At 48.3% G+C, this 26,444-nt stretch overlaps 1 protein-coding gene across 1 annotated transcript; it reads left to right on the top strand.

Moving 5' to 3' along the window:
* The first annotated feature begins 600 nt into the window (after positions 1-600).
* On the top strand, positions 601-2,925 carry KLF10 (Kruppel-like factor 10). Its single transcript, XM_009070780.1, has 3 exons — positions 601-831; positions 925-1,795; positions 2,666-2,925. The coding sequence occupies exons 1-3, from the start codon at positions 601-603 to the stop codon at positions 2,923-2,925; spliced, it is 1,362 nt and encodes a 453-aa protein (XP_009069028.1).
* Positions 2,926-26,444: the final 23,519 nt, after the last annotated feature.

The raw sequence follows: 26,444 nt of genomic DNA, 5'->3' as shown, positions 1-26,444 counted from the left end.
CGGCGTGGGCCGGTCACGCCGCGCATACACATACACACGTACATGTGTTTGCTTTAGTTCTCCGAGCTGGTGATTTTCCTTACGTGTGTGTGAGAGAGACCCTTTCAGTGTTCTCTAGAACGTTTTGGGTAGCGAACACCTTCTGAAGGAAACATGCATCGGCCCCAGTGTGGTGCTTTCGCGTGTGCCAGAACAAGCACAGCGCTGGAGGCTGTGTGCAGAGCAGAAATGGAAGGAAGGAGGGTGGAACGGGGGAGGAAGTGTTGACTTACTTTTGGGGGTGGTGGTGGAGGTTTCTGTTAAGCTCTCAGTCACAACTCCTGCAACGTGGAATAACTTAAACATACTTTAATTTGGGGGAGTTCTTTACTTTCAAGAAGTTATATGATTTTCACCTGACAGCCAGATTACCCCACTAACGATTACCAAAAAATACATAAGCAAGAAAGAAGGCAGGAAAATACAGGCACACCAAGCACATTTATCTTGCACTGGTCACTTTGTTTTTGTGATGCCTTCTTATAAATAACTGCAAAATATTCAAACTTAGCATCAGGTTTAAAGTTTCTTTTTTCCCTCTAACCAAAATAGGAGTAAGAAATGGAGATGATAACTGATAAGCAGAGAGATGCGAGATATTTCTGGAACAATACTCCTGAAAAAAGTGATTATGAGGCTGTAGAAGCTCTTATTTCTATGAGTTGCAACTGGAAAACAGACCTCAAAAAACATGTGGAAATGAGACCCATAACTCCAGCATCCGACATGTCAGAGGAAAGCGATGAGACGTTGCTTCCCGGAGCAGTGGACTTTAATGCAATACCAGCGTTTGTAAGTCCTTGAATTCATATGTGTGTGTGCTTGTTTTCATCCATTAGTGTGGCAGTGTGTTGGTAACACGTCCCCTCATTCTGTCTCTCACAGTGCCTGACGCCCCCCTACAGCCCTTCCGACTTGGAAATGTCGCAGGTGATCCATCCTCTTGGCAAGTCGCTGGCCGAGGCTGCCAGGCCTCCTCTGGCCGCCCCTCCCCCTGGGGGGGGGGTGGAGCGGTCGGCGGCAGCCAGGCCTCTCAAGGCTCAAGCCACGAGTGTTATCCGCCACACGGCTGATGCGCAGCTCTGCGATCACAAAACCTGCCCGGTGAGAGCAGCCAGCGTGCTGAAGCACCGGGACGGTGTTCAGAGGGAAGCAAACAGTAGACAGAAAGCCAAAGTAGAGCACTCGGTGTGTTCCACCACGGCACCGGGTGATGAGAGTGGTGAACTGTCGGAGGCAGAAGGAAGAGCCACGGAACCAGCTGTTGGTCCAGTGCCCTTAACAAAGCCCTCTGTGACCCGGGAGCCTGTCCCTGAACTGGCCCAGCCGTTGGCGGCGGCGGCTCCGCCATCCCCTGCCCAAGGCAGTGGAGCTCCCCCCGTGCCAGTGATTTGCCAGATGGTCCCGCTGCCCACAAACAACAGCGTTGTGACGGCCGTAGTGCCCAACGCCACGCCGAGCCAGCAGCCAGCTCTTTGTCAGCCCATGGTCTTCATGGGCACCCAGGTTCCCAAGGGTGCTGTCATGTTTGTCGTGCCCCAGCCAGTGGTGCAGAGCACAAAGGCTCCCATTATTAGTCCGAATGGCACGAGACTCTCTCCCATTGCCCCTGCTCCCGGCTTTGTGCCTTCCGCAGCAAAAACCACTCCTCCGGCTGACTCTTCAAGGATAAGAAGTCACATTTGCAGCTATCCAGGATGTGGGAAAACGTACTTTAAGAGCTCCCATTTGAAGGCTCACGTCAGAACACACACAGGTGGGTCACTGCAGCACGTTAAAAATTAATTTAGAAAATTGTGGGTATGTACGCAACTTGTTACAGTTGTAGCGATTACCAGATCTGTTCGTGGAACAAACTGTGGGGCAGCAATTAAATATTTATTTTTGCCAGTGTGCATTATAATGCTGCCTAATCTCTGACAGGAAATCTCCCAGAGGGGAAGTTGACTCAGCAGTTTGTTTGTGCCTGACTCGATGTTCGGTAATGCCTCTGTGGAAGCAAGGCCTCGCCCACTGCAGACTGTGCTTTGCCAGAGTTAAAGATGCCTTATTAGGCTTCTCAGAAATGCCTTTGTCAGAAGTGGGTAAAACTTAAGAGATTCTTCTATGAAGGAATGCGAGGATCCACTCTAAACTATGCCTACCTTGGTTATTTTAGAGCAGCTTCTCCACGCCTCAGCCCTTAATTGCAGGAGCAGAAGGAGTCACATGTATTTGCACGTAGGCTCACAGTGCACTACCGGAGCTGTTACATAAAATATCCTTGCAGGCTGTGTTTCAGAGGGGAATTGTGGCCATGCTGAGTCATCACCGTCTGCAGTTGATCTGGAGCTGAGAGTTAAAATCAGCTGTCTTGAGATATAGAGAGCATTTCAAACTGTTTGGTTCCAGAGAATTGTTAACCCTTTGTACTACTTAGCCCTGAGGATAGTGAGTCTGCATGTTTAAATATTGGTATATAAACAATTTTTCACATTTTGTGTCTATGATATTTCTGTAGAAATTACTTGACTGCCATTATAGAAACTTTCCTTTATAAAAGTCAAATCCTGCTAGTCAAGGCAGCAGCGTCTGTTGCTCAGTTAGTACTCACCGTTTGTTTTTTTCTTTGTAATTTTTTCTTTAGGAGAGAAGCCATTCAGCTGCAGTTGGAAGGGCTGCGAGAGGAGGTTTGCACGGTCTGACGAACTGTCTCGCCACCGCAGAACGCACACGGGAGAGAAGAAGTTTGCCTGCCCGATGTGTGAGCGGCGGTTCATGCGCAGTGACCACCTGACGAAGCACGCGCGGCGCCACTTGTCCGCCAAGAAGTTGCCCAACTGGCAAATGGAAGTGAGCAGGCTGAATGACGTTGCCCTGCCGCCGGCAGCTGCGGCCGCCCAGTGACAGGACTTGCTCTGGGGACAGTGGAATTAGCGTGTTGCTGGGATAGGCCAGCTGAAGAAAGGCTTTTGCTCCCGGTCTGTGGTTCTCCCGTGCCAGCTGCTGGCTGCAGTGCAGAGAGGCAGAGGCAGCCTGTGCTTGGTCACAGTGTTGCTGGGAGAACCGGTGGCTGACTGGAATAGGAGGTGTCTTTTGCACTGGTAAGGAGAGAGAAAGGGAAGGTTCTAGAGCAGAGTAGCCACATTGTGCCAGTTTCGAATTTTGCAAGTCACTTGTAGATACTCTAGGTCAGTCCCGTGTGGGTGTTACTGAAGGTTTGCTGCTGGCGTCTGAGACCAACTCCGATTTTAGTTATCAGTTGTCAGCCTTCAGCGGGCACAGAGCCGGGCAGCGGCAATGCATGGGCACAGGCTGAAAGCCCAGAACCCACCTGCGTAAGATAATCTAAATTGGTTTTCCTACTTCTTTTTTGGTAGGAATATTTTCCTCCTAACCATTCTCTGGCCCCGTCATAAGCAATGATTTGGTGCCAGACTCCTGGAGATTTGAGGCCTCTCCTCCTGCATGGGGTGTTCAATGCACCCAGCTGTACACTGCTGTCCAGAGGGGCTTGGGCTGGGCGTGCAGGGGCACCACGTGGGCAGCTGAGGGACAGGAGTATTTCCGAGTCCTCATTCGCTTTGTAACATTTTCCCAGCTGCCTTGGCAAGCTTTGTGATTGTTACAGCTGGTTATACCTGGGCATCGCACGATGCTTCCGCTTTTGTGTTGCTTATGGTTTCCTTTACACCTTCTCATTGCGCTTGTCATGAGCAGATACAGTGCACTTAGAAGAGAAACATTGGAAGTGTAAACTACTCGGGTTGCTTAGGAAAGAAAACCAAGAATCTTAGGCTTCTCGATTGCCTTGTTCTTTGAAAGGTGGTTTATACTAAAAATGAAATATTGTATTAAATTAGAAAGCTGTGATTCGAAAAGCAAAACGAGGCAGCAGAGACACCGGCATAGAATTTAAACTGTAGCTTTTGTGACAATGCATCAATTTTCACTATTTCTATTTTATCATATTATGTTGAGGACACATACCAGAAAGTGAACGGTTTGAAAATAGTGTATTAGATATGCTTTTTGTGACTACTTTAAAGATTTGCACATTTCTTATGTTGTACTTTATACTTTGTTTACAATAAACCAAATTTTCTTTAATATAAACTTCTCTTTTTTTAAAAAATTCGTAGCAGAACTTAGCCCTTTGCCATGAAAATAACCTCAAAATAAAATTGTCCTGACCAATGAACACTGTCTCTTAACTTTTGATATTTAAGTGCTATAAAGCCCACAGGAGTGAAATTTCAAGCGTACACTTACTACTCTGCATCTGTTTTGTTGTGGTTTTGGTTTTTTTGATCCCTGCTCTTCATCCACCTTCTTTTTCCATCACCCAAAACTAAATATGCTTATGTGGGCCAACGCTGATGAAAAGTATTTCCTTTTTGTTGGTGATTGCACTGTCTTCCCCAGGAAGGAACCCAGCCCCTGTTCCTGATGGCCAGAGGCTGTTGGGCAGAGATGGTGGCTGCCACCCCCACAGTGTGGGATCCAGGTTCCCCACACCCTTGCCTAGGGCCAGCCAACATGCAGTGCTAGGCTGGATATGGGCTCCAGGGCAGGGATTTGCTGTGGGAGTCCTCTGGGAGGAGGGTAGGGAGGTGAGGTTCTCCCGTCCCAGGGCAGTGGGCAGGCAGCACAGCTTCTCTGCCTGCTGCCCCTGGGATGGCTGTTAGAGCTGCTCATGTGGGTTGTTCCGCCTGCAGAGATCCCCAGATTTCACAATCCTATGGCTGTTGACTCACTGCCCTTCCCTGCCGGGCATTTGGGGCAGGGGCACTCCTTACCTTATCCTGTTTGACGTAGGGAACACCTGAGTCATTGCCCTTTCTTCTCGTTCCAGGGGAATGTGCCATCATAGTCCAATGCAAAAGAGAGGCTTCTTCCCCGGGCGTATGTCCTGCTCCACCAGCTTTCCTCATGGTATTTTACATTTCATGGGCATGAGATACAATACTCTTAACAGCTCTGGGTCTGAAACCCTTCCATGTATGCAAGTAGCCATTGGGCTAGGAAAACAGGTGCCCTCACCAGCTCTGCCTGGCATGCTGGACCTTGAATCCCATTTTGTGCTGCAGCCCTACAGAACGAGGGCGAAAGGAAAGTGCCACCCCACGCTGGTCCACGCTGAGCTGGACCTGTTGCTCTCCTCTCCTCAGCAGTGCCTGTGGTGGGCTTCAAGCCCCTCCAGCTCAGCATGGAGCAGAACTTAAATCCAACTTGACAGGCAAGCACTCATGCTGCATTGCAATAAAAGAGGAAGAAAGTGTTTTTTAACGCTGTGGCCTGTGTTTTCCAAAGAAAAAGCAGCTGCTGGTGCTTTTTGTGTGGCATTCTGCTCCGTAGGTGTGTGCAGGGTGTGCCCTGGGAGCACCTGCTGGCTGCACTGCTGGGAGGCTGCTGAGGAAAGCCTGTTTCTGGCATGGCTGTGAGCTAAATAAAATACAGCTCCTCACTCTAAATACAGAATTTAACAGCAAGAAGTGCACTTCTGACTGGTTCCAGCCAAAGGCAGAGCTGTACTTGTGAATTTGCCTCATGCCATTTTTAAAGCTTAACCGTGGAAGCCAGCTGGAAATTAAATCAGCTATTTGGGGATTTCATCCAAGGCTAACCTGAAAAACGGAGCTGAAAGGGCATTATTACACACCCTTTCAATGCTGATTTTATTGTGCAATCAAATTTGTTTGCATAGTAGGAAGCTTAATTTTTATGATTTTTCTACAGATTGCTGTAAATAAGTAGAACTTCCTTATTCCTGTGTGCAAACCAACAACCACCTCGTATCCTCCTGTGTGAGTTCGATGATGAAGCCAAGCAGAAATGCAAACCAAAATGCTCTCAGCAACACACAATCAGTACTTGGATTCCAACACTGGCTGGTGCTGGCTGTGGTGGGGCTTGCCAGGGTGGCTACAGCTCTCACTTGTCGTGCAGACACCTGGCTCCAGGCAGTCAGTCTGAAGGGATCCAAGAGATATCATATATTCTTGGAAGAAGATTTTGGAAGTACCTATAAACCCTTCAGCTAACTGCTTAGCTCTGTGCTCTGAAGTGATGGGCACACATAAAAGTTGATGCTGCGGTGGTGACACTGATTACACAAGTTGGAGTGAGAGACATTCCATGTCTGGCAGCAGCAGGGAAGAACAGATAGGGTCTCACAGCTAAATGTCCTGGGAAAGGAGGGAGCAAGCCCCTGTGTCCAAAGCAAAGTGATACACCACCGTGCTTGGTATGGCTACGTGAGCGATGGGCACTGGGGGGAGAGAGGAACTGTTGGGAGGCAGAAGGTGTAGTGCAGGCAGCTCCTTCCTGCCACAGGAAGAGCAGCAGGACTGAGCAGAACCGAGAAGGATGGGTTAGAGGGCTCAGGGTCTGGTTATCCCACTCCCTGCCTAAACCCAGATGGATCAACAGTAGGGAACTGTGGTGCTGGGACACCCTGCACATGCCCTGAGCACTCTGCCAGTGGTCAGAAATTTTAGTCTTTAGAGAGGAGGGGCAGCTCCTTCCTGCCACAGGAAGAGCAGCAGGACTGAGCAGAACCGAGAAGGATGGGTTAGAGGGCTCAGGGTCTGGTTATCCCACTCCCTGCCTAAACCCAGATGGATCAACAGTAGGGAACTGTGGTGCTGGGACACCCTGCACATGCCCTGAGCACTCTGCCAGTGGTCAGAAATTTTAGTCTTTAGAGAGGAGGGAGAGAAGAATGCCCTGAGCACTCTGCCAGTGGTCAGAGATTTTAGTCTTTAGAGAGGATGAAGAGAAGGCTGGAAAAAGCATGCATTTTTCCTTGTGGTTTGGAAAAGAATGATTTCCATTACAGCAGGACTATTTGTGGGAGGTTTAGATGCTCTGTGAGTGAACTAATATGTATTTTAAAAGAAGACAGGTCCTGAGCTGGAGCAGCTTGTCTGGAGTCACAGATGCAGCTGAGGCAAGAACCAGGGCAGCCTGTCTACCCATCCTGCCTGAAGAGCCTGGCTTTCTGAGGTTTTTCCTCCAGAGCTTTACCATCCAGCAGTGCTATTTCATGACACCCTTAACCAGCCTGTCCTGTGATCCTGGCAGAGGGTCTGTCCAGCCCCTGTGCCAGGGTGAGTGCCAGAGTGCAGACGTGGCCCCTGCCTGAAGAGCTGACAGGAAGGACTTCATCACCAGCTGGCCTGAGACTTGCTCACCACATGCAATGGCATCAGGTATTCCCCTGGCAGCTCCCCACTTTTACTGTATATAGATGATTCATTTGTCTGCTTTGGCAATAAACTTGGATCACCAAGGAAACGCTCACAATCTGTCAGAAAAGTTAGAGCACAAAATCAGGTCAAGAGAAATGATGAATGAGTGAATATGGGCATTATGGGCTCAAGCTCCCAGTTCCATATAGCAGGTTTTCTGCAAAAAAGTTTGCTTCTCCTGAAGCATGTGGTCAGAAGTTAATATTCAGCTAGAACAAATGTTTTTGGAATATGTCTTACAATGTGATCGAGCATGTCACACAGAGCTTCCATGTCTGGGGATCTGGGGAACTGGAATGCTTTCTGTTGTCACCAAAAGAAAATGTGATATTGTAGCAGTAAGAAAACAAGAGTGAAACACATCTTCAGCCATCTTTTGTACTCATGAGAAGACAGGAGCTAGACTTGCTTACTCACTTGCTCTGCTGTGATATAAATCATGTAATCATCATATAAACTGCATTAAATAGTTCAGAAGCTTTTTTAAGATACCACAATTTTGATGAAACTTTATACTTGATTGTGTATTCTACTCTGAAAGCCAAAGTAGTTGTCTGGGGGAAAAAAAAATCTGCTGTTACCATGACTTCAACTACTCAGAAGTTTTCAGTAGATGTAGAGGTACTTGCATGGCAACAACTTCCCCAAAAACAGGTGCAGCCCCTGCGGGGTCTGCCCATGCACTAACAGCTGCAGAGAGGCACAAGCACACACTGCCTCAGCTAAATATTCCCCAGGGCCTCAGCAAAACTTAAAAGGCTTTGAATACTTGAGGCATATAAAGTCTCCTCTCTGCCCAGCTCATCTCCTGACTGCTTCCAACACATGCAGGAGGAACTGACATTTGTCAAGTCTACCTCATTTTTTAAAACCTTCACAAACCTCTCATTAATGCCATCTGTGCTGAATTCCATGCAGATGTAATTGTTTAATGGTGAAGTCTGAGATCTTCTCAGCAATAGCCAGGAGACTGGCGTGGGGTACTTACTGTGAACAGCAACCTCAGGCAGTTTAAACACTTCTGCTTGGGAAGCAGAGCTTTTAGTGTCTAATTGCCTGGCAGGCAGCTGGAAACCCTCACCTCCCTGAAATGAAAAGGGAAAGAAAGTATCACACGCAACCTGAGTGGAATTAGAGAAAATACGGAGTACAGGGAGCATATTAATGCCCTAAAATGCAGGGTGGTAAAACCCTTAATGAACCTCCCATCCAGCAGACAATAAAGCGAGTCCCCTGCCCACCTGCCAGCTGTGATGTGACGCTGCCAGTCACCGCTCACCGGAGGAGCAGCTGCTAAATCAAAAGGCATTTAGAAGCTGCAGTGCAGCAAGAGGACAGAGCAGCCATCTTCACACTAGCTATGCAATCAGCTTAATGAAGACAGAATTCTTGATCAGCTGTAGTCAGTATTTCTCAGGTAATCCTGACTAAGGCCGTAGGGAGTGCACAGGCAAAAGCGAGGCCGGGATGACGGAAGGGAATCCCCCGTTGGCAGCTGCAGCACAGAGCTGCCCAGGAGGGAGCAGGGATGGTCTCCTGCCCCGGGGCTGTACAACCTGCACATGTGTATTGTGCTCTGCTGGTGTCTGATTGCTGTGCAGGTTTGGGATGTGATCAGGAGAGATGTGATCACCTCCATCTGTTTTTTCTGGTAAACGGTGCTAGCAAAAGAGTCTTGCCGTTTTCTGAAACAAAGGGGAAACTGTGGCATCCTGTGAAAACCTCAATGCAGTACATGAGTCAAAAATACCATTGTCATTGAACTAAGAAGGCGAAAGAAATTGTTACCATCTAGAAGTACCCAGAGGGAAGCAGGGCGGGCGGAAAGGACGAGCACTTACAGACTGCCTGGCCTAGATAGGTCACCTCTGTCTTGCACTGATTCATTTTAGCAATGCTCCCTCAGCCATGGGACTGCAGGGATTATTTCAGGTCCTTCCATCTGAAGTGGTCAGTTATTAATCTGCAGCTGGGGGACCTTTTTATTACATTTTCCCCCCCATTTATGCAAGAGACTTTTCAATGCCCTATTTAAGTGAAGCAACAAGTATGACGAGTGGATGATGAGTCACCAGGCCAGGAAAAAAGCTGCAGGAAGGCTGGACTATTTATAAAATGCAAAAGAAAGAAAGGAAATATATTCTAGATGCAGTTAGATCTGGAAGGTGACTCCAGCTTCTCATGTGGGATAGCATATTCCCAAGTGCCAGAGGGTGAACCTCCCGGGAGGGAAAGGGGAAGCACTGGTGGGACGCAGATGTTTTTTCAGAAAGGATTCATTGGCACTGCATGGCACAGAGTGCAGAGCAGAGTCTGCCAGCCCCTGTTCCTGTCGTGGGAGAGATTCTCAGTCTCCTCTGAGGGGCATGGCCATGCAGACAGCTACTTCTCATTTCTTGCCTTTGCAGGGGCATCCTGTGCCAGCAGGGCAGGTCAGACAGCCTGAGATTTCTGTCGCTATGGCACAAGTGTTGGCTGCGTGTGCCAAGGCAGCTCATGACCAGTAAGGTCAGGGACTACTGTGTGAGTCACTGCTGGTGGTGGCAGCACAGGGTGGGGCTCTGCTGGGCCAGCAGTACTGGAGGAAGCTGGAGGGGCATCCTCCACCTTACTCTCTGCCAGATCCTCTGATGGGAGGTACTGGGCCCTGAGCAGGAAACCTCTCTGTTGTTCATCTGCTACAGCTCTTGACTCATCCAGCTCACAGCAGCTTACCCACAAGATGGGATGCAGAGGTACCATGGAAAGAAAAAACAAACCAAAGAGATATTTGGCAATAATTGTGCAGCATTGGCATGGCTGGCAAGGGCCAGCAAATCAGCAAACTGGTCTAAGTGGTCCCACAGATGGGGGATACCACTGTCTGACACAGGGCTTGAGCAACAGAGAGCAACGAAAACTTCACCCCTGCCAAACGCTGCCTGAGCCATTACCAACGAGGGCACGTGCAAGCAATGTGGCATGGTCTCCTCACACAGCAGATATGCACACATCTCCCCAGGTTTTGACAGTCAAATTAGGGATAGTTGTAACTGCTCTGGGGTGCAGTTGAGCAGGGACAGGGAAGGACCCATGGCCAAGAAAGCAAAGAGCATCTTAGGGCTTTAAAGTCCACCTGCAAAACATGATTGGTATCTGCCAGATGGGGTCAGAGGGGTCTGCAGCCCAGGGCAGTCAGGTGGCTGACACAGTTTTGCCCTCATGTCCCTGCCCTATGCTCACATTGTCCCTACTTCCAGTGCTGGGTCAAAATCCAAGTGCCTGTCACAAAATCATGTCATGGCACGGTCAAAGAGGTGCTTAAACAGGACAGAGAGGCTAGAAGGTGATGAGCTTTCTTTATCGCTTTAGACACGGATTATGTGCTGGTGGCTTGATTCAGTGCTCACAGTTCTGATCCAAGACACAGCTTGGTGCTGATGTTCAGTGCACATCCCAGTTCGTGGGACACCTGCACACCTAATGAGATTAACATCTTTAGGGGTTTATTTAGGCTCTAGTTTCATAAAGCACTGGATCTGGGGGAGAACAAGGGCAGATCTTTAGTGTTTAAGTGAGAATTTCTCATGACTGAGTGCACACAAGGTGAAAAAATTGTCAGTACTATTTGCACACTGCTTCAGGCTTTGAATGGGCAGCAACAGTTCGGAGAGTGAATAGTGTGAGCTGGATGACAGCTCCTCGCCTAGTTCATCTTTAAGCAAATCACCCAAATCAGCATGTTTTGAGGGAGAAATCAAAAAGTGATGCTTCACTGGAGGAAAGTTGGTTTTGTTTGCTAAGGCTAAGAAAGTTGGTTGCCTTTGTTACCCACAACCTTTCAGGGAAAAAAAAAAGAGGCACCCAATTTGGATGTGCTTAAAGTGTTAGTAGGCAACAAGAAAATAAAATTAAACATGTTCCTGTGAGTGTATTTCAGTGGCTTTTACCAATCACCATCAATGGAAACTTCTCAACAAAGTTTTGATGGATTTAGTTCTGCAACATGCTGCCGGGAAGGAGAATTCCTCAGCAACATTAGGTGGTGCTGTCTTGGGTTCATCACATTGTATCCAAGAAATAGACCCTGCCTCCTGAAAGCACTTCAGCCTATGTTGAAAGCCATTCCAACATTAAAGCAAACTTTTAATTGTCCTGAAAGGTGTTGTTGTCCTGAATCACTTAGATGGAAATTATCCTCGCTGCAAGGAATGGTCCGCTTCCCTTCTGTGCATTGCTAATGCCATCAGTTGGCTGAAATAGGCTGTAAATAAACCATTTCTTTAGCTCGTGTAGCACAGTCTGTGCTGGCTTGGAGCTCTCGGGAAGGCACTGCCTCACTCCACAGAGGCTCAGCAGGGCTTGCTGGGTCTGGCAGCTTCAGAGCAGGTTTCAGAAGTTACAATACCTGGTGCTTCACTTCAGTGCCAGGCAGGACAGCCTGTGACAGTTGTGGCTGTGATCTGGAGACACCCTCAGTTGGTATTTGGCTGGCAATGATTTCGGCTGTCTCTCCTGGACTCTCACCTGCATGTCTGGAGCTCTGAACCTTTGGCATATAGTTACTCTGTGAAAGCTTTGGTTATTGTCTTACTGGCAACTATGCTGGATGTGCTCAGGAGAGCTGATTACTCATTGTATTGGAGGGGAGTCAGGAGGGCCAAGCATCACTTGGGCTCAAGGGAAAAGAGTGATTTTCCCTTCCCCTCATTTTTCCTCAGGTGGGTGTTGATTGACTGTGGAGAGGGAGCTGTGCTTTGCTTTTCCCCATTTCTGAGTCTCTGCACTGGTACTGGTACTCTGAAGTAGGGCTTAGGGAGGAGGAGCAGAGGTAGGGGGTCACCCCTACACCCACCTGCGCTGGGAACCACAGTCAAGGCACTGCTAATGAGTGTAATTAATGCCCATGTAACAGGAATGCTTTGTAACTCTGGGCACTGATTGCCTCAGTATCACCAAAGTCAAATAAAGTGTTGCTGTTAATTAACTCCTTTGCCTTTTGGCCTGCTTTTTCCTGGTACTTTTTTTTTATGTGCTGATACTCTCTGTTTTCCTCATGCAGCCTATTTTTTTCTCTCTGCAATATGTATCAAGCAAATTTCATTCCTCATCCTCTCCGCAGTCACTTTGCCACTGTTGCAATTTGTCCACGGTGTTGTGGGTGCACAGGAGGAAGTAGGATGCTTTGATATGCTGGGTTGGATTTTAAAGCTTTGACAAACACTGATATTTTCTATGGCAACAACCCCCATACGATACCCAGCACAGACCTTGCCCTGGCAGAGACAAATGCAGCCCCTGCAGTGTTGACTACTTTCTGTTTAATTGCGGATGGCCTGGGCAGGATGGGGGTAGCCCTGGGGGTGTATTTGATACAACAAAATTAGCCACCTGAACCACTCTGCAAGAAGAAGAGTTTGTGGCTTTTGATAAGGGAGTAGCTGGTGCAAAAACCTCCTCCAGAAAGTCTCCCTTGCTGTGGCTCCCTTCTGGGTCCCACCAGGCAGCAGGTACCCCTGCCCCCAAAGCATATGCCAGTGTTTTCCAGATCCTGGCACATGCTCCTTGTGACATTGGTGTATTAAACTGAACACTCACCTGAGAAGGGATTTTAAAGGCAGCCCAAGATGTGCCACCATGGAGCCAGCTGGTCTCGCCCAGGTGTAGTCTGGTTCTCTGGCTTTATGTTGCCTCTGGCTGGTCAGGGTCAGAAATTCAATGATGCCATGACGTTTTCATTGCATCAAATTTCTAAGGACATCTTGGAAAACCCTCCTGATACTAAGGCCACAGGAAGAAAAATAAATCCATGGTGGAGTTCCCTTAAGCTTTACTTTCTTGTACTCCCAGCACACCAAATCCAGGACCGACTGAGTTACCTTGTATTTCAGGATTTCAGAGAGACAAATATAGCCTTACAGAGCTGCTTGCTGGGAGGTTCTTGAAAGGAACAGCTTTCCTACATGATGGTGTAGGACACATCACATGTCTTCTATGGCTTTGCAAACCTGCCTTTGCAGGTGTATCTTAAGGGAATTTACAACCTTTAATGCAGGATTAAGAGACCATGTTTGTGTTAATCACTGCTGGGAACATGGGGATTGGAGCCTGAACTTTGCCCTGGGAGATGCTGATGAGCCCATGGCTGCAGCTGTGGCTCCTTGCCAGCAGCAGAAATGTGGGGTGGCAGATCTTAGGTCCCCTTGCTTCTTTGTGGACTTTGTCCCCAGCACAGCCCCATGCTTTGGGTCACTTAGGGCCATGAGGGCTGCTGAGAGGCATTCTACAGGGACTGCCAAGGGTTGAGCAACAGCAGAGGCCTCTGGCAAGGAGGCAGCAGTCAGGGAAAGGGTGTTCCAGAAGGACCACTTCTACACTGTGTTCTGTTGGGCAACACCTGTGCCGCGGGTAGTGGGCACTGGGTGGTGGTGGCTGGGGATAGAAGCCCCCAGGCCTAGCTTGGCAGCTGTTCTGGCTGTCCACAGGGAGTTGCTGGGAGTGCCAGGGGTCTACTTGTGGTGCAGGAGGTTTGCTGCCCCAAAAGCAGAGGCAGGAAGGTGGGTGGGGACAGGGATTACACTGGGTCCCCAAGGAGTGCAGGGTACAGGTAGAATGGGGTGTCTCCAGGAGTGCTGCTGGTTTGGAGTGATGGCTCATGGGGATTAAAAATATGGTTCCCTAGGACTATGCAAAGCACAAAAACTGCAGAAATGACAAATTCAGCTATAACTCTGCTTTCCTGTCTACACTGGGTCCCCAAGGAGTGCAGGGTACAGGTAGAATGGGGTGTCTCCAGGAGTGCTGCTGGTTTGGAGTGATGGGGGGATTGGATTAAAAATATGGTTCCCTAGGACTATGCAAAGCACAAAAACTGCAGAAATGACAAATTCAGCTATAACTCTGCTTTCTAATTAGAGCATTTCAAATGAGCTTCCTAAAAAAAATAAGCCCAAATAATATTTTCCTTTTGCTGTTTTCTTCCCCTCCTCTACTTCAGCATGTTGGCATTCCCCACACATTCCTCTCATTGACTCAGACCTCTGGGAGGGAGAGCACGCAAGGGTCAGGCTAGGGCAAGGGCTGCACCATCTCCAGCTTGGCAGCACCAGGATCCAGCTGCCATGTCCCTGTTCAGCAGAGGCTCAGGCTGGTGCTGTGGTGCTGGACTGTGGTTTAGTGCCATCCCATCCCTGCTCCTGCCCATCACATGCTCTGCAATGGAGGGTAGGGAAGAATCATTGGTCAGAGATCTTGTTTCTTGTAGCTGCTCTTCCTTTGTCCCCTCTCAGAGTTATGAAATCAAGGGCACGAACTCTTCCAGGAGGGAACTAAGACCCTTTGACAGGAACATCTCTATGTCCTTGGCATTGGGAACGATGGGGAAGAAGAGCTGAATACGCCTGTCAAGAAGGAAGCAGAGAACAGCAAAGGCAGGAGAAGCAGCTTCTCTGCTGCTGTCATTAAGCTGGGAAAGATGCTGCCTGTGGCTCCTGTAACATCACCTGCAACCTCCTGCCTTCCAACTTTGAGGCAGGCCCTGCAGAACCAGCAGCTGGAAGTTGCATCTTGGCAATGTTTTCTATATCCTTCTCTTTACCCCCTTTTTCCCCACTCAGGTAATGCCAATTTATTTCTCCTCCCCCAGGTAATTCTAAAACTAAGCAAAAAGGGGCTGAGAGGGGCTTTTGTAAGACACAGCATCCACACAAAGTAGTTGACATGCTATACTGCCAAGGCTTGTTTCCCCATCCTCTCTGGAATTGCCTCTGCCTGCGTGTTAGTCCCCACGAGCTGCTGTGGTGAGACAGAACAGCGTTTGTCACGTCTTGTGGAGAAAGGGCCTCCCAGCAGCACTCAGACCTCCTCCTGCTGCTCTGAGGACTGGAGGAGAGGCAGTCACAGCCATGTGACAGCCCATTTTGCAATTCAGAACAAAACAAGAGAAAACCTGGTTCTACTAATTTATATTTTGGCATTAGAAAGGCAAATTGCAATTCTCAGCAGATTGGACTGATCTGATTAAATTCTGAGCAGTTCCTCTGCTGATGGATACACTTGAGGTTACTCAGTGGCAAATCAAAAAATACTGTTTTACTGGGAAATCTGTGAAGTTTATGTTTCAGTTCCTGCAGCTGCTCTAAGAATTTATTTTTTTTCCCTAAAAACCCCCAAACAAACAATCAAGAAAACAAACAAAACCCAACCACTTCTCTGAATATGAATATACTGATTTGAAAATGAAGCCATAAACCATGACCTTACCCATCCCTAGACCTTGGTGTCTGGGACATGGACACGGTATTTTGGAAAGAAGGTCATTCTGTTTCATGAAGTGGTTTTTTCATTAGTCAAAGATGACATAAAGCCTCTGACCTGATTCTTATCATTCTCCTGGAGTTTCCAAGGGCATATGCAGGATCATAAACACAAGAGCTTTTAGGAAAGTTTGCTACAGAGGAAGTTTTTAAGCTATGATTAACCCCCACAGGCATGAAGAGCACTGATAATTATACAGAAGCCTGTGTTTACAGAGTTAATTCTCTAGTGAAGTCTGTGCTACTAAAAGATGAAAAGGCAGAGCTTCACACACCCCAATGTCACTGTTTTCCCTGAGATTGCACTGCTGGAATAACTTTAAGCCAGCAGGAGAGGTGTTCAGAGTGTGGTGCTGCCTCTGGGAAAGGTGGGTGCCTCCAGGGCCATCTAGACCCCCACAGTGCAGTAAGGGCTGCACCTCTACCACTGTACAACCCAGTTCATCCCACTTGCTGTTAGCAGCTCCTGATGCTGAGCCTGGGGATGATGAGGCACTGGCACAGGTAGCCCAGAAAAGTTGTGGATGACCCATTCCTGATCTGGTGGGTGGTGCTGCCTCTGGGAAAGGTGGGTGCCTCCAGGGCCATCTAGACCCCCACAGTGCAGTAAGGGCTGCACCTCTACCACTGTACAACCCAGTTCATCCCACTTGCTGTTAGCAGCTCCTGATGCTGAGCCTGGGGATGATGAGGCACTGGCACAGGTAGCCCAGAAAAGTTGTGGATGACCCATTCCTGATCTGGTGGGTAGCATCCCTGCCCATGGCAGAGGGGGTCGAATTAGACGGAAAGTCCTTTTGACCCATTCCTGATCTGGTGGGTAGCATCCCTGCCCATGGCAGAGGGGGTCGAATTAGACGGTCTTTAAAGTCCTTTCCAACCAAAACCATTCTATGATTCTTCATCAGGAACTGGTGTGGGGACATGTTGGTCCCAGTGTTGGGCACTTGGGATTTGGGCTGTCTGGGCTAGGTCAGCGGTGAGCAACATGGGGGACAGACATATCCTGCCCAGTGAGGGAGTCTGGGACATTCCTCCACACATGGCTGGACCCCAGCCCATGGATTGCATTGTCCATGCTGGAGCTGCTGGAGCAACGGTGAGGAAGACACTCTTGCTATCTCCTGTTCATACTGGTCACTGCATACCTGGAAAGGCCAGTTCTGGAGTGTGGGAGTGAGCCTGACTCCTCAGACAGGCTAATGACAACTCTGAGTCTGATGTAGATGCTCCTAAATGACAAACACAGGAGGGAGCCTTGCCCCAAGGCTGCAGTCAAGAGCACTTTGCCCATTCTCTGCAGTGGGCTTTTCTTGCCCAGGTCTGCCCTTCCTGCCATGGAGAAGAATTGCTCTAGGCTTGCCCACTGTCAGCTATTGCCTGGTGGGCTTCCCTGAGGAATGTGGACTGCAAGGCTGGCCCTTCTGGGGCAGGAGGTAGCTTAGGACCAAATCTGCAACCTCCTCTCTGTGTGATGCTGCAGGTGTTGCTGCAGAGAGAGACCTGCCAGCATCTGCAGCAGAGCTTTGGAGAGAAAATTACTTTAGCTGGCTGTGGTCAGTGCTCAGCAGAGTGGGACTGAAACAACCTCTCTGGGAATTTCAGCCCTGTCGCAGACATCTTCAAATCCTGAGAGAGCTGAGCTGGGAGTGGAGCATCCCAAACCATGGTGCTTCTAAGCAAACACTGGAGTTTGTGATGAAGCTCCTGGTGAACTTGGTGCTCCCTGACGCGCTGATGTCCTTGGTGTGCTGAGTGAGCGTGTCCCTGCCCCGTGGGTAGCTGCCTTCAGCCTGCTGCAGTCTGGCTCTCTGCAGTGCAGGAATTGGAGCCAGGTGCAGCAGTAGCTCAGGCAAAGGACAATTTTATTTTTTTTTTAGGCCCATAGACTAAGCAGAAAATTGTCTCGTGCTGCAGATGTTTTTATATGCTTCTTCTCTGTAAATATACCTACATCCAAGATCCGAGTTGCAGCTTCTCTGTGCCAAGAGTAGTCCAAAACCAGCACCTGCTGCCCTTCTGTACCAGGGGTGAATGCTTTAAAATAAACAACCAAAAAAAGAGGAGAAGAGAAAAAAAAGAAGCTTGATCAGAAAGAATGTCAGCTGATAAAGTAACAAATCCATTTGCTCGCATAACTTTTACAACCCCTTAGAACCACAGCCAAATATTGAGCAATTCCCGTGCTTCTCTCTGGTGCCAAATGACTTTCAGTCTGCACTATCCATATTAGTTCATGTGACTCTCTTGCTACTGCTTTGTTGATTTTAAAGCCCAACTAATGTGGTGGTGTAAATCCAAATTACTGTGGCATTTACTGGTGTGGCTGGTGGAAAGCACAGGCCCATGCAGCTTGCTTTTGTCCTTTATTTTTCTTTATTTGCATATTTTAAGATTATTTCTTTGCCCAGTCAGTGACATTGATGATGGTCACCTTTATTTCAGCTGAAATGTGTCTTAAAATCTACTGGAGACCCTGCTGGCAGCCTGAGTAACTTCTCCTCTTGGATTCTCTATGTGCCACCTGCCACAGCCTGGTGTCCCTAACACAGCTGGAGGTTGTGCAAGTCCAGGCTTCTCTGGTCAGGAGTAACCAGCCTTATCTGGTCAGCATGAATGTATTTGCAATCATGTGCCTTCAGACCTCAGCACTTCATGGAGTTAAAATGTCTTGCTGCATCTGATGTGAAGGTTGGTGTGTGCTGCATCCTGCCAGAGATTCTTCTAGCTGCCTTGGGTCTTTTACATGGTGCTGGGCATACCTTTACAAGCTTTTATGTGCCTTTCGTAGACATCATGTAGGAACAAAAGAACAGGTAGGGTATGTGTGAAAGGATATACCAGCACTTCCTATAAAAATGCTAATGCTGCCTCAGGCCTCTCGGGGGTGTCCAGTGATGTGCAATAAATTGCTTTTATATGGCTTTGTGAGCAGTTGTGAATTTAACAATGTTTTCAAGGAGCAAGAAGTGTCTCTATAATCACAGTCCAGGAGATGGAATAAAAACTGTTCCAGCCAGCAAACATAAAAATACCTGGCCTTTACCTTTTGAGTCTTCTTGATAATGTTTGAAATCCAGTTAAACCTCTATACCCAGGAGAAAACTAGCACAAATAATGTCAGAGAGATTGATGCTAATGCTAGGCAAAGGAGAGAGCCTCTGGCTCTTCAAACACATTTAGTTACCCTTCCTTCTGTCATAATCAAAGGAGTATTCTAAAAATGTTAGCTTATTAGAGGTAAGCTCATCTCCCTGCTTGCTATTTGTGATACTCTGTCTGGTGTAATGAATGTAAGTGATGAGCTGCTGTTTCTGTCAGATCTCTTGGGTCTTCCCACATGATGCATTGGAAGCAAACTGCTCTTTATTTCTAAATTGGAAGTCAAAGAGGTCGATGGGTAGAAAGCTGTTAATAGGTCAGAAAGAATAAGCTGAGGTCTAGAAAACCACCTGAATTTATGTGGAAAGCCTGGGTCTCCCTGAGATGAAACAAAGCAGAGGAGAAAGGAAGGTGCTGCAGTGTTTCTCTCCCAAGCCAGCTACCACAATGGGATGGATGAAGTCAGGTCTCTGGGGCATTGTCTCAGCAGACACTCCTGCACAGATCCCAAACCTCAGATTTACATCTCTCCAAAACGTGGATGCCCCAGGTCTGACCCAATGTCTCTGGAAGATAAGAGCTTGGACTGAAATTCAAGTCCTGGAGAAAAGAGAGGTTTTCCCAGGACAGTACAAGATGTATTAAAGTGATTTACAAATTAAGAATCAATTAAGCTTTTTTTTTCTGTGGAGATACCTGTTGTGCAAGAATGTAAGTGCTTAACTGGTAATTTCATCTATTTTCTGATTTGAAAGACAAAATTTCCTTACAAAACACAAAGTGTGCTGCGATTTGAGCTCCTGCTGCCATTGGCAGGGGAGGGATGGGAGCTCTTTCCTATGCCCTGCATTGAGACTTCACCAGGATGGATGGATGCTCTGGAGAAGCTAATGAGCCTTTCAAAATAACAGGCACCATCAAGCTATCTAGTTCAATACACTGTATTCCAGACCATTACATCTCAGCTGGTTATTCTTGAGCTGAGCTAAATCTTGTGCTCTACTGCAGTATTTGTTGAGGGGAATCCACTACTGCCATGACACACCATCACCACGGGGAAATCCCACCACAGCTGCCTCTCCCAGTTTCGGGGGCAGGCCCTACTCACTCTTTTCCTGTTTGCATTGCTCCAAAGTCAGCTGTCCTCCTAACAGGCAGTTTAATGTTCTTACTATAAATTTGTCCCTCACTCTGATTCCTTCTGATGTTGTTTGGAATGTATGTTCTTTGCTCCTTTAATATTTTGTCCATGGTTTTTCTTACTCAGATGAAATATAGACTTGAGCACTCTCTGTACCATGCCATGCTGAGTCTCAGACACATAAGCCTTCTGCCAAAGCAATTAGGTACTGAGCGTGGTCCTCGGGCAGTCGGAGGATGCAGCATCTCCCAACATAAGGACTCCAACATCCTTAAGTCTGTGCCAACCTTTTCCTTGTTCTGTCATTAAAACATCCCCAAAGAAATGGCCACAAAACCAAGAAAGGTCCCAGCGCTGTCCTGTGTTTATGCATAGCCCAGGTGTCACTGTTCCTCATCCTGGGTGATTCCTGGCTCCAGCGACCAGGGATGTGGCATGGGATGGGCCCAGAGTGCTACCTGGCATGGGGCAGGGGCCACGATAAACTGGCTGGAAACAAGGTGCAGCTGATAAGTTCCTGTCACATAGGCTGTTCGAGGGCAAGTTTTGGTAGTGCTGCTGCAGAGCTGTCTACTGCTGACTGGCACACAGACAGGCAAGGCACCCTCTTCTCCCTGGCTGCACAGTTCTCTGCAAGTTCATTTTAAAATCTCTTTTAGGCCAGATTTTACCTTACATGTAAATCTTGCCAGACTGAGCCTCTGGCTGAAGCCAAACTCTGCTGCATTAGCTTTTCTGTTGCCTGGTAGCACATGGCACCTGAGGGCACAGGCCCAGGTCTGAGCAGTGGGTGTGCAGCCCTGGCAAGTTGAGCATATGTGGTTTTTTCCCACACAGCTCAAGGGTTCCGGCAAAATGAATCAGGTGTGACAAAATGTCTGGCTGCATCCAAACCAGGGTGCCCTGTGTGCTGTGGTTCCCAGAACCATGTGCTGGCATTGAGAACTGCACTGGCTTATGGCTTGGTCTTCTCCATTTGCTGTCAGGGTGATGGAGCACCTCTTTAAGGGTTTACCTTTGGAAAATTCCTCCCAAACATGAGGGGCACATTTAGCCTTGCTAGCTCCTCCATGCAAGGGCTCTGGGTGTACGTGGAGGGGTTGAGGTGGTTTATCCCACACAGCAAGCTGTTGGCACCCTGGGAGGAGAGGCAAGTGGGGTTCTGGTGTAGTGTCCAATTCTGCAGCCACACAAAGTGGGTATCTGGGAACTTGCTCTTCTCATCACTAGTGTCCCTGGGTGGGCCAGCACTGAAGGAGCTTGGCAGTACTGAGAGTGCAAAACCTGCATCCCTGCAGTGTCCCTGCCTGGGAGCCAGGAGGACAAAGGCAAATTTCCATGAGCTCTGGTGAAGGCAGGGCTCAGGCTGCAAGACTCCTGCGCCTGGGGACCCCAGCAGCCTGTGCAGGGAACCAGCAGGATGTCCAGCCCCAGGGGCCCCAGTCGGGCCAGTGTTTACTGACCTATTTATGGTTTCTCCCTTCGTGTGTGCAGGAATCCTCTGCCATGTCAGGGCTTGCTTTTCCTCTGTTTTCCAGGAAAACCAAGCACACTGAATAATAATACTACAGTACAGGCATTGCTCCTGCTCCTTTAGTAGGTGCTCTGAAGAGTAAACAGTGAGTGGTTTCTCCAGGTTGCTTTGGTGCTTTAATCCAACGTGAAGTGCACACTTGGCACGTGTCTCCTAGATGAAACTCACCATATCGCCATGAAGTCAGTGGCACCACATTTAAAATGTCATCATGCTAGCCAGGCACCCGGTCCAGGCTGGATGGCTTGGAGTTTTTATGTAGGTCAGTCCCTTGGGCTATTTTTAAATATTGGGGTGAAGATTCCATTACACTGGTGCCAGCCCTGGATTTCAAGTGAAGTGCCTGGTTCTCCAGGCTCACCGAGCAGCCAAGGAGGGGTGGAGACCTGGCCAGGGAACGTGGGTTTTTCACACTTTGCCCAAGAGGGTGGAGTTTTCTGCAGCTATGCACCTGAGAGCATTCATGAAGGAGTTTCCATCATGAGTTATGATGGGTCGTACATGGTGTGGTTCTGAGTGTGCCGTGACCAAAGCTCCTGGCCTATCTCTGCAGACAGCAACGCCTGCAGCTGGCACTGCCCTCTCTGTATGCAGGGTGTGCTTGGCTCGGCATGGGCATGTAAATACTTGGGTGTGTAACATCTCAGGGCATGTAAGTATCTCAGCATTTCTCCAAGGGGATCAACTTTGTAGGTGTCCATCAGTAATGGTGCAGTTCTGCTGTGTGCAGTTGTTGTCCAGGGAATTTAGTGGGAATAGAAAGTGCTCAGAACCTGCCATGAGTGAACCACAAGTGCTGGAATTTTTATTTAGTCCTCTCTTTTCAATGTCCTGCAGCCTCACTGCATTTTGCTGTTAGTAAAGCTTCAGCAAGGCTGCAAGACCTAGAGCTGCTACCTTCTGCTGTTACTGCCTGCTGCATAGTGTGCTGGTTTCAGTCCTCTTCTGCTGCCTCTCCACCAAAGGATGCACTTTGATTTTATTTATTTATCTGCATGTGCTCTTTACTCCTAACTTGTTCTCAGATTTCACATCTGTTACCCCAGTCACTTCTTCTGCATCCTGCAGATTCTGCTCATATTTAAGCATTTCTAGTAGGTTACCAGAGGAGAAGGAGAAGCCAAGGCACACACAGAGCAATGGGAGTTGCTGCTCAGAGCTGGTGTCACAGCTGGCCCGAGCAGAAGGCAATGGGCTTTGCAGCACCTTGCAGTTGCTCTGATGGACTGTGTTTGGACTGGAGTGTCCTCAGTGCACCTTGCTTGATCCCAGCCCCTCCTCTTCCCCATCCCTCTTCTGCTCCCTCACAGGAGCACTAAACCTTCTTTCCCTGCTCACAAATGCTGGGCTCTGGTGGAGTCTGTCCCAGTGGCAGTCTGAAGCACTGGGTCCCACTGGGTCCAGTGCTTTGCCTGGTGTAAGGCTGCTTGTTACTGGGCTGTGAGCACACTGACAAGCTCTCTCAGTCTCTCTGCCTTCCCATTGGCATGACTTTCAGCTCAAATTCTCCTTGAAATGCTTATTGGGCCATCGCCAGATGCTCTGGGAGATGTTCCTGGTTCTGTGCTTGCAGGCACAGCACCCTACACCCACAGACATGGGGTGTGTGGTTGCTGGTCACCCCCAGAAGACAAACCCAGGGCATTGGGGGATGAGAGGGGATAGGGTGAGAGCTGTCACCACCTGGTCGTGTGCTCCAGCTGCTGCAGGCCCAGCTCATCTGAGTTCAGACCTGGGTCCCTCCAGGGCTTTGGGCCCCAGACTGCAGTGGGGAGGGGATTTTCCTTTCTCTTTTGCTATGTTTTAAAGTGCCACATCCGCTCGTGTAACCACAAGGCAGAGCCCTGGCAGCTCTCCCTTTTGCAGGCTTTTCTGCACAGGCAGGTGTAGATGCACAAAGCTATGGCCAAAAAAGGCCAAACAAAAAAGAGGCTGCATTTATTTTTCTGGCAAGTTAAAATCTGTGCTAGTGAGGCACAGAGGATAATGATTTTTTGTTTTCATTTTTTTGAATTAGAGCGTTATTGTCACTTGCAGGCCTTTGAAGACTACATGCAATGCCTCAAGGGAGGGACCAGCACAAGGGACCAAAGAGCTAAGACCTGCTATTATTTGTAATTAATGTTGAAATCGAGAAGGACAATTGTATGGGAATGATTTCACACCACCTACATATAACAGAGCAATCAAGAGGATAAATTCTAGGACAGCAGAGCTTTTTTCACCTACACTGGTGTTTCTTTGAAGACTACATGCAATGCCTCAAGGGAGGGACCAGCACAAGGGACCAAAGAGCTAAGACCTGCTATTATTTGTAATTAATGTTGAAATCGAGAAGGACAATTGTATGGGAATGATTTCACACCACCTACATATAACAGAGCAATCAAGAGGATAAATTCTAGGACAGCAGAGCTTTTTTCACCTACACTGGTGTTTCAAGAAACACACCCCCCCCCCCATCACTTGTCAAAAGCAAGGCCTGACCTATAACAATTGAAGTGAAGGGAGGCACATGGGATGGCAGGGGGAACTAGAAGACAGACAGAGATGGAAAACCAAATTTTTATTCCAGGGACCAGGGAAGGGACCTGCAGGGTGAAAGAGGAGAAGCAAGGGCCAGCGCCCCATTCTCAGGGAGGTGGCAGCTTCCCGACAGTCACACCGAGTGTGCTGGAAGGATCAGCTTACTCCTAACCTAAATTCAGTGCAGGGTTATTAATGAGGTGACAAGTGCAGGATCCAGAATGACAACAAATCCACGGAGTCTTTGGTACAGAGGCAGAGTTGAAGCTGTGGGTCCTGCTCTGTCTTCTAAACTCTTAGGGCTTTCTCCAGGGGAGATGATGGAAAACAGGCTTGGAAAGTTTATCTAAGAGACTGAGGTGCCAAATGGCTTAGCAGAGACAATGGTTAAATTTAACTTTAAGCACAAACACAATGGATGGATGAAGCTTCTCACCTCGTGTGGAGGTGCAGTGAGGGCGGCTACACCGGCCCCACATGGCTGGCATGGTCCCAACAGCCTTGCCATGGTGCTGCTCTGAGGACAAGGATGGGAGGTGTGAAGAGGACAGAGCTGGCCCCTGCGATAGGCATCAACTTGCCCCTTTGCAGGAACAGCCCTGCCAAGCTAGCACTGCCCACCAGGAGAGCAGTGGCCACCTGCCCGAGCAGTGCTGTGCCCTCGAGAGCTGCAGCCCCTTAGGGTGTCAGGAGGAGAAAGCTGGGAGTGTTTTGTGCCTTCCCACAAAGGTACCACAGGTTTTCAGTAGCTAGGAGAAACAACAGCTCTACACAGCCTAAGCCTGCAGAGGACTGCCTGGCTGCAGGAAACCCCCTAGAAATTGATGCTGGAGGAGAGGTCTGGAGCTAGCATCCTCGGATGATCTCTCGTTACAAATTCCTTGGCTATTTATAAATGCCCTGATAAGGCTAGAGTTCAAGAATGCACTTAGAACTATAGAGCTAATTAACCCTCTCTGGCATCTGCCTGGTGCTGGGGAATTCAGAGAGGAACACAAGAATGGTCAAGATTGGCTCCGAACATAATTTTTTGCAACAACATACTGAGGAATACCTGAATTCCTGGAAGCTCCTGTTAGAGTGATAGCTGTAGTAAACTTGGGCTGCTGAAGCAAATGAAAGTTGTCTTATTCAGGAGCCGCATTCTGTGGGGGAGAATTTGGGTCAATATAATCCAGTAAAATAACCTAACGTGACGGTGATCTCTCCCTGGGGCTCCTGCACACCGAGGATCACAAACCACAGCTCTGTTTCTTGCCCTCATCTTCGTTTGCTATTAGCATAGCAAAGAAAATTACCAGCTGCAGTGTGCACCAGCCACACTGCTCTGGGACACCACCTTCAGCAGGTTCGCCTGGGAAAGAAAAGCAGCACATCGGTAAATTAAAAATAAAATAAAACATCTGCCACCTAGTGGCAAACGAATCTGTCCTGTGGGAGAGGCTGATGTGAGCGTGGCAGTTTTCCAAAGGGATTTTCTCTTTGCAAACTCTCAGGTAAGCAGTATGTGGAGGGTACAGATTTTGGGGTATGTCCCAAGTCGTTAGCAGCATGTAGGTATCCACAAAACTAAGTGACTATTTCAGGGATTTGCTTCTATTGTGGAAAAAGTCCTAAAGATGCTCCTACCAGCCCAGACTAACATTTCACAAGATATAAAATGAATTCAAAATTTTCTTCAGAATACCCGCTAAGATGTGCCCCTCAGACTACAAATCCTCTTTGTATGTAAACATTAAAAGTCATAATCAGTAGGAAAAAAATGGCTTTGTGGCTCATTTCTATAAGAAGTAACATAAACCAAGCCATTTTCCCAAATCTTCCTTTAATAACTGAAGTGTACTTCCCCCCAAATATTTCTTCACGTCTCCTTTACTCCAGCCACACTCCTCTGCATCCAGCAGGAGGAGGAACAGCACAAGCACCTTCCCAGGCTGCAGCCTGACGGGGAGAGACTCTTCAACCAGCTGTGGGGCTGAGACAGAAGGGCTCTCTGGCAGGGGAACCTTGTGCCATGCAGCATCTGACAGATACAGAGGCCTTTCTGTTTTGGAAAATGATAAAAGAGCCAACATTGTGTTTCTACCTCCACCCGCTGTATCCATGGGGGAGAGGGAGCTACTGCAGCCACTGCTGGTGGCCACCATTGCCAAGGGCACTGCAAACTTGAAAAAAGGGCAGGAACAAGCCAAAAAAATTAAAGAGCCAGACACCAGGTCTTACAATGAGAAACTTCAGAATTTCAAGACTGAAAAGTAATTTGCTTACAATGTAGGAGAAGTTCATAGCTTCTACTGAGACACCACAGAGTCAGCTTCTGAGGGCTTTGGTCATGTGGCAGAGGGAAACGAAAGAGAAATGATGATGCCGAATAATCTTGTGTTACTAACAAGGCATGGCATTGAATTACAAGGAAATTACCAATAGGAGAAAAATACAAAGAGAGGTGCAGGAGTTTGTCTCCTGAAGTCCTTTGAGAAAGACTAGACACCTTCCTGGAAGTTAGACTTCAGAGACTTTATTTGTGGAATAAGATAATATAACAGGAGATTAGGCCAGATGATCTGATAGTGCCT

This window comes from Acanthisitta chloris, unplaced genomic scaffold (genome assembly GCF_000695815.1).
Source record: "Acanthisitta chloris isolate BGI_N310 unplaced genomic scaffold, ASM69581v1 scaffold42412, whole genome shotgun sequence".
In the NCBI taxonomy this organism is placed as follows: domain Eukaryota; kingdom Metazoa; phylum Chordata; class Aves; order Passeriformes; family Acanthisittidae; genus Acanthisitta; species Acanthisitta chloris.
The sequence above is the reverse complement of the archived record's forward strand: the minus strand, read 5'-3'. Positions and strand labels throughout refer to the sequence as shown.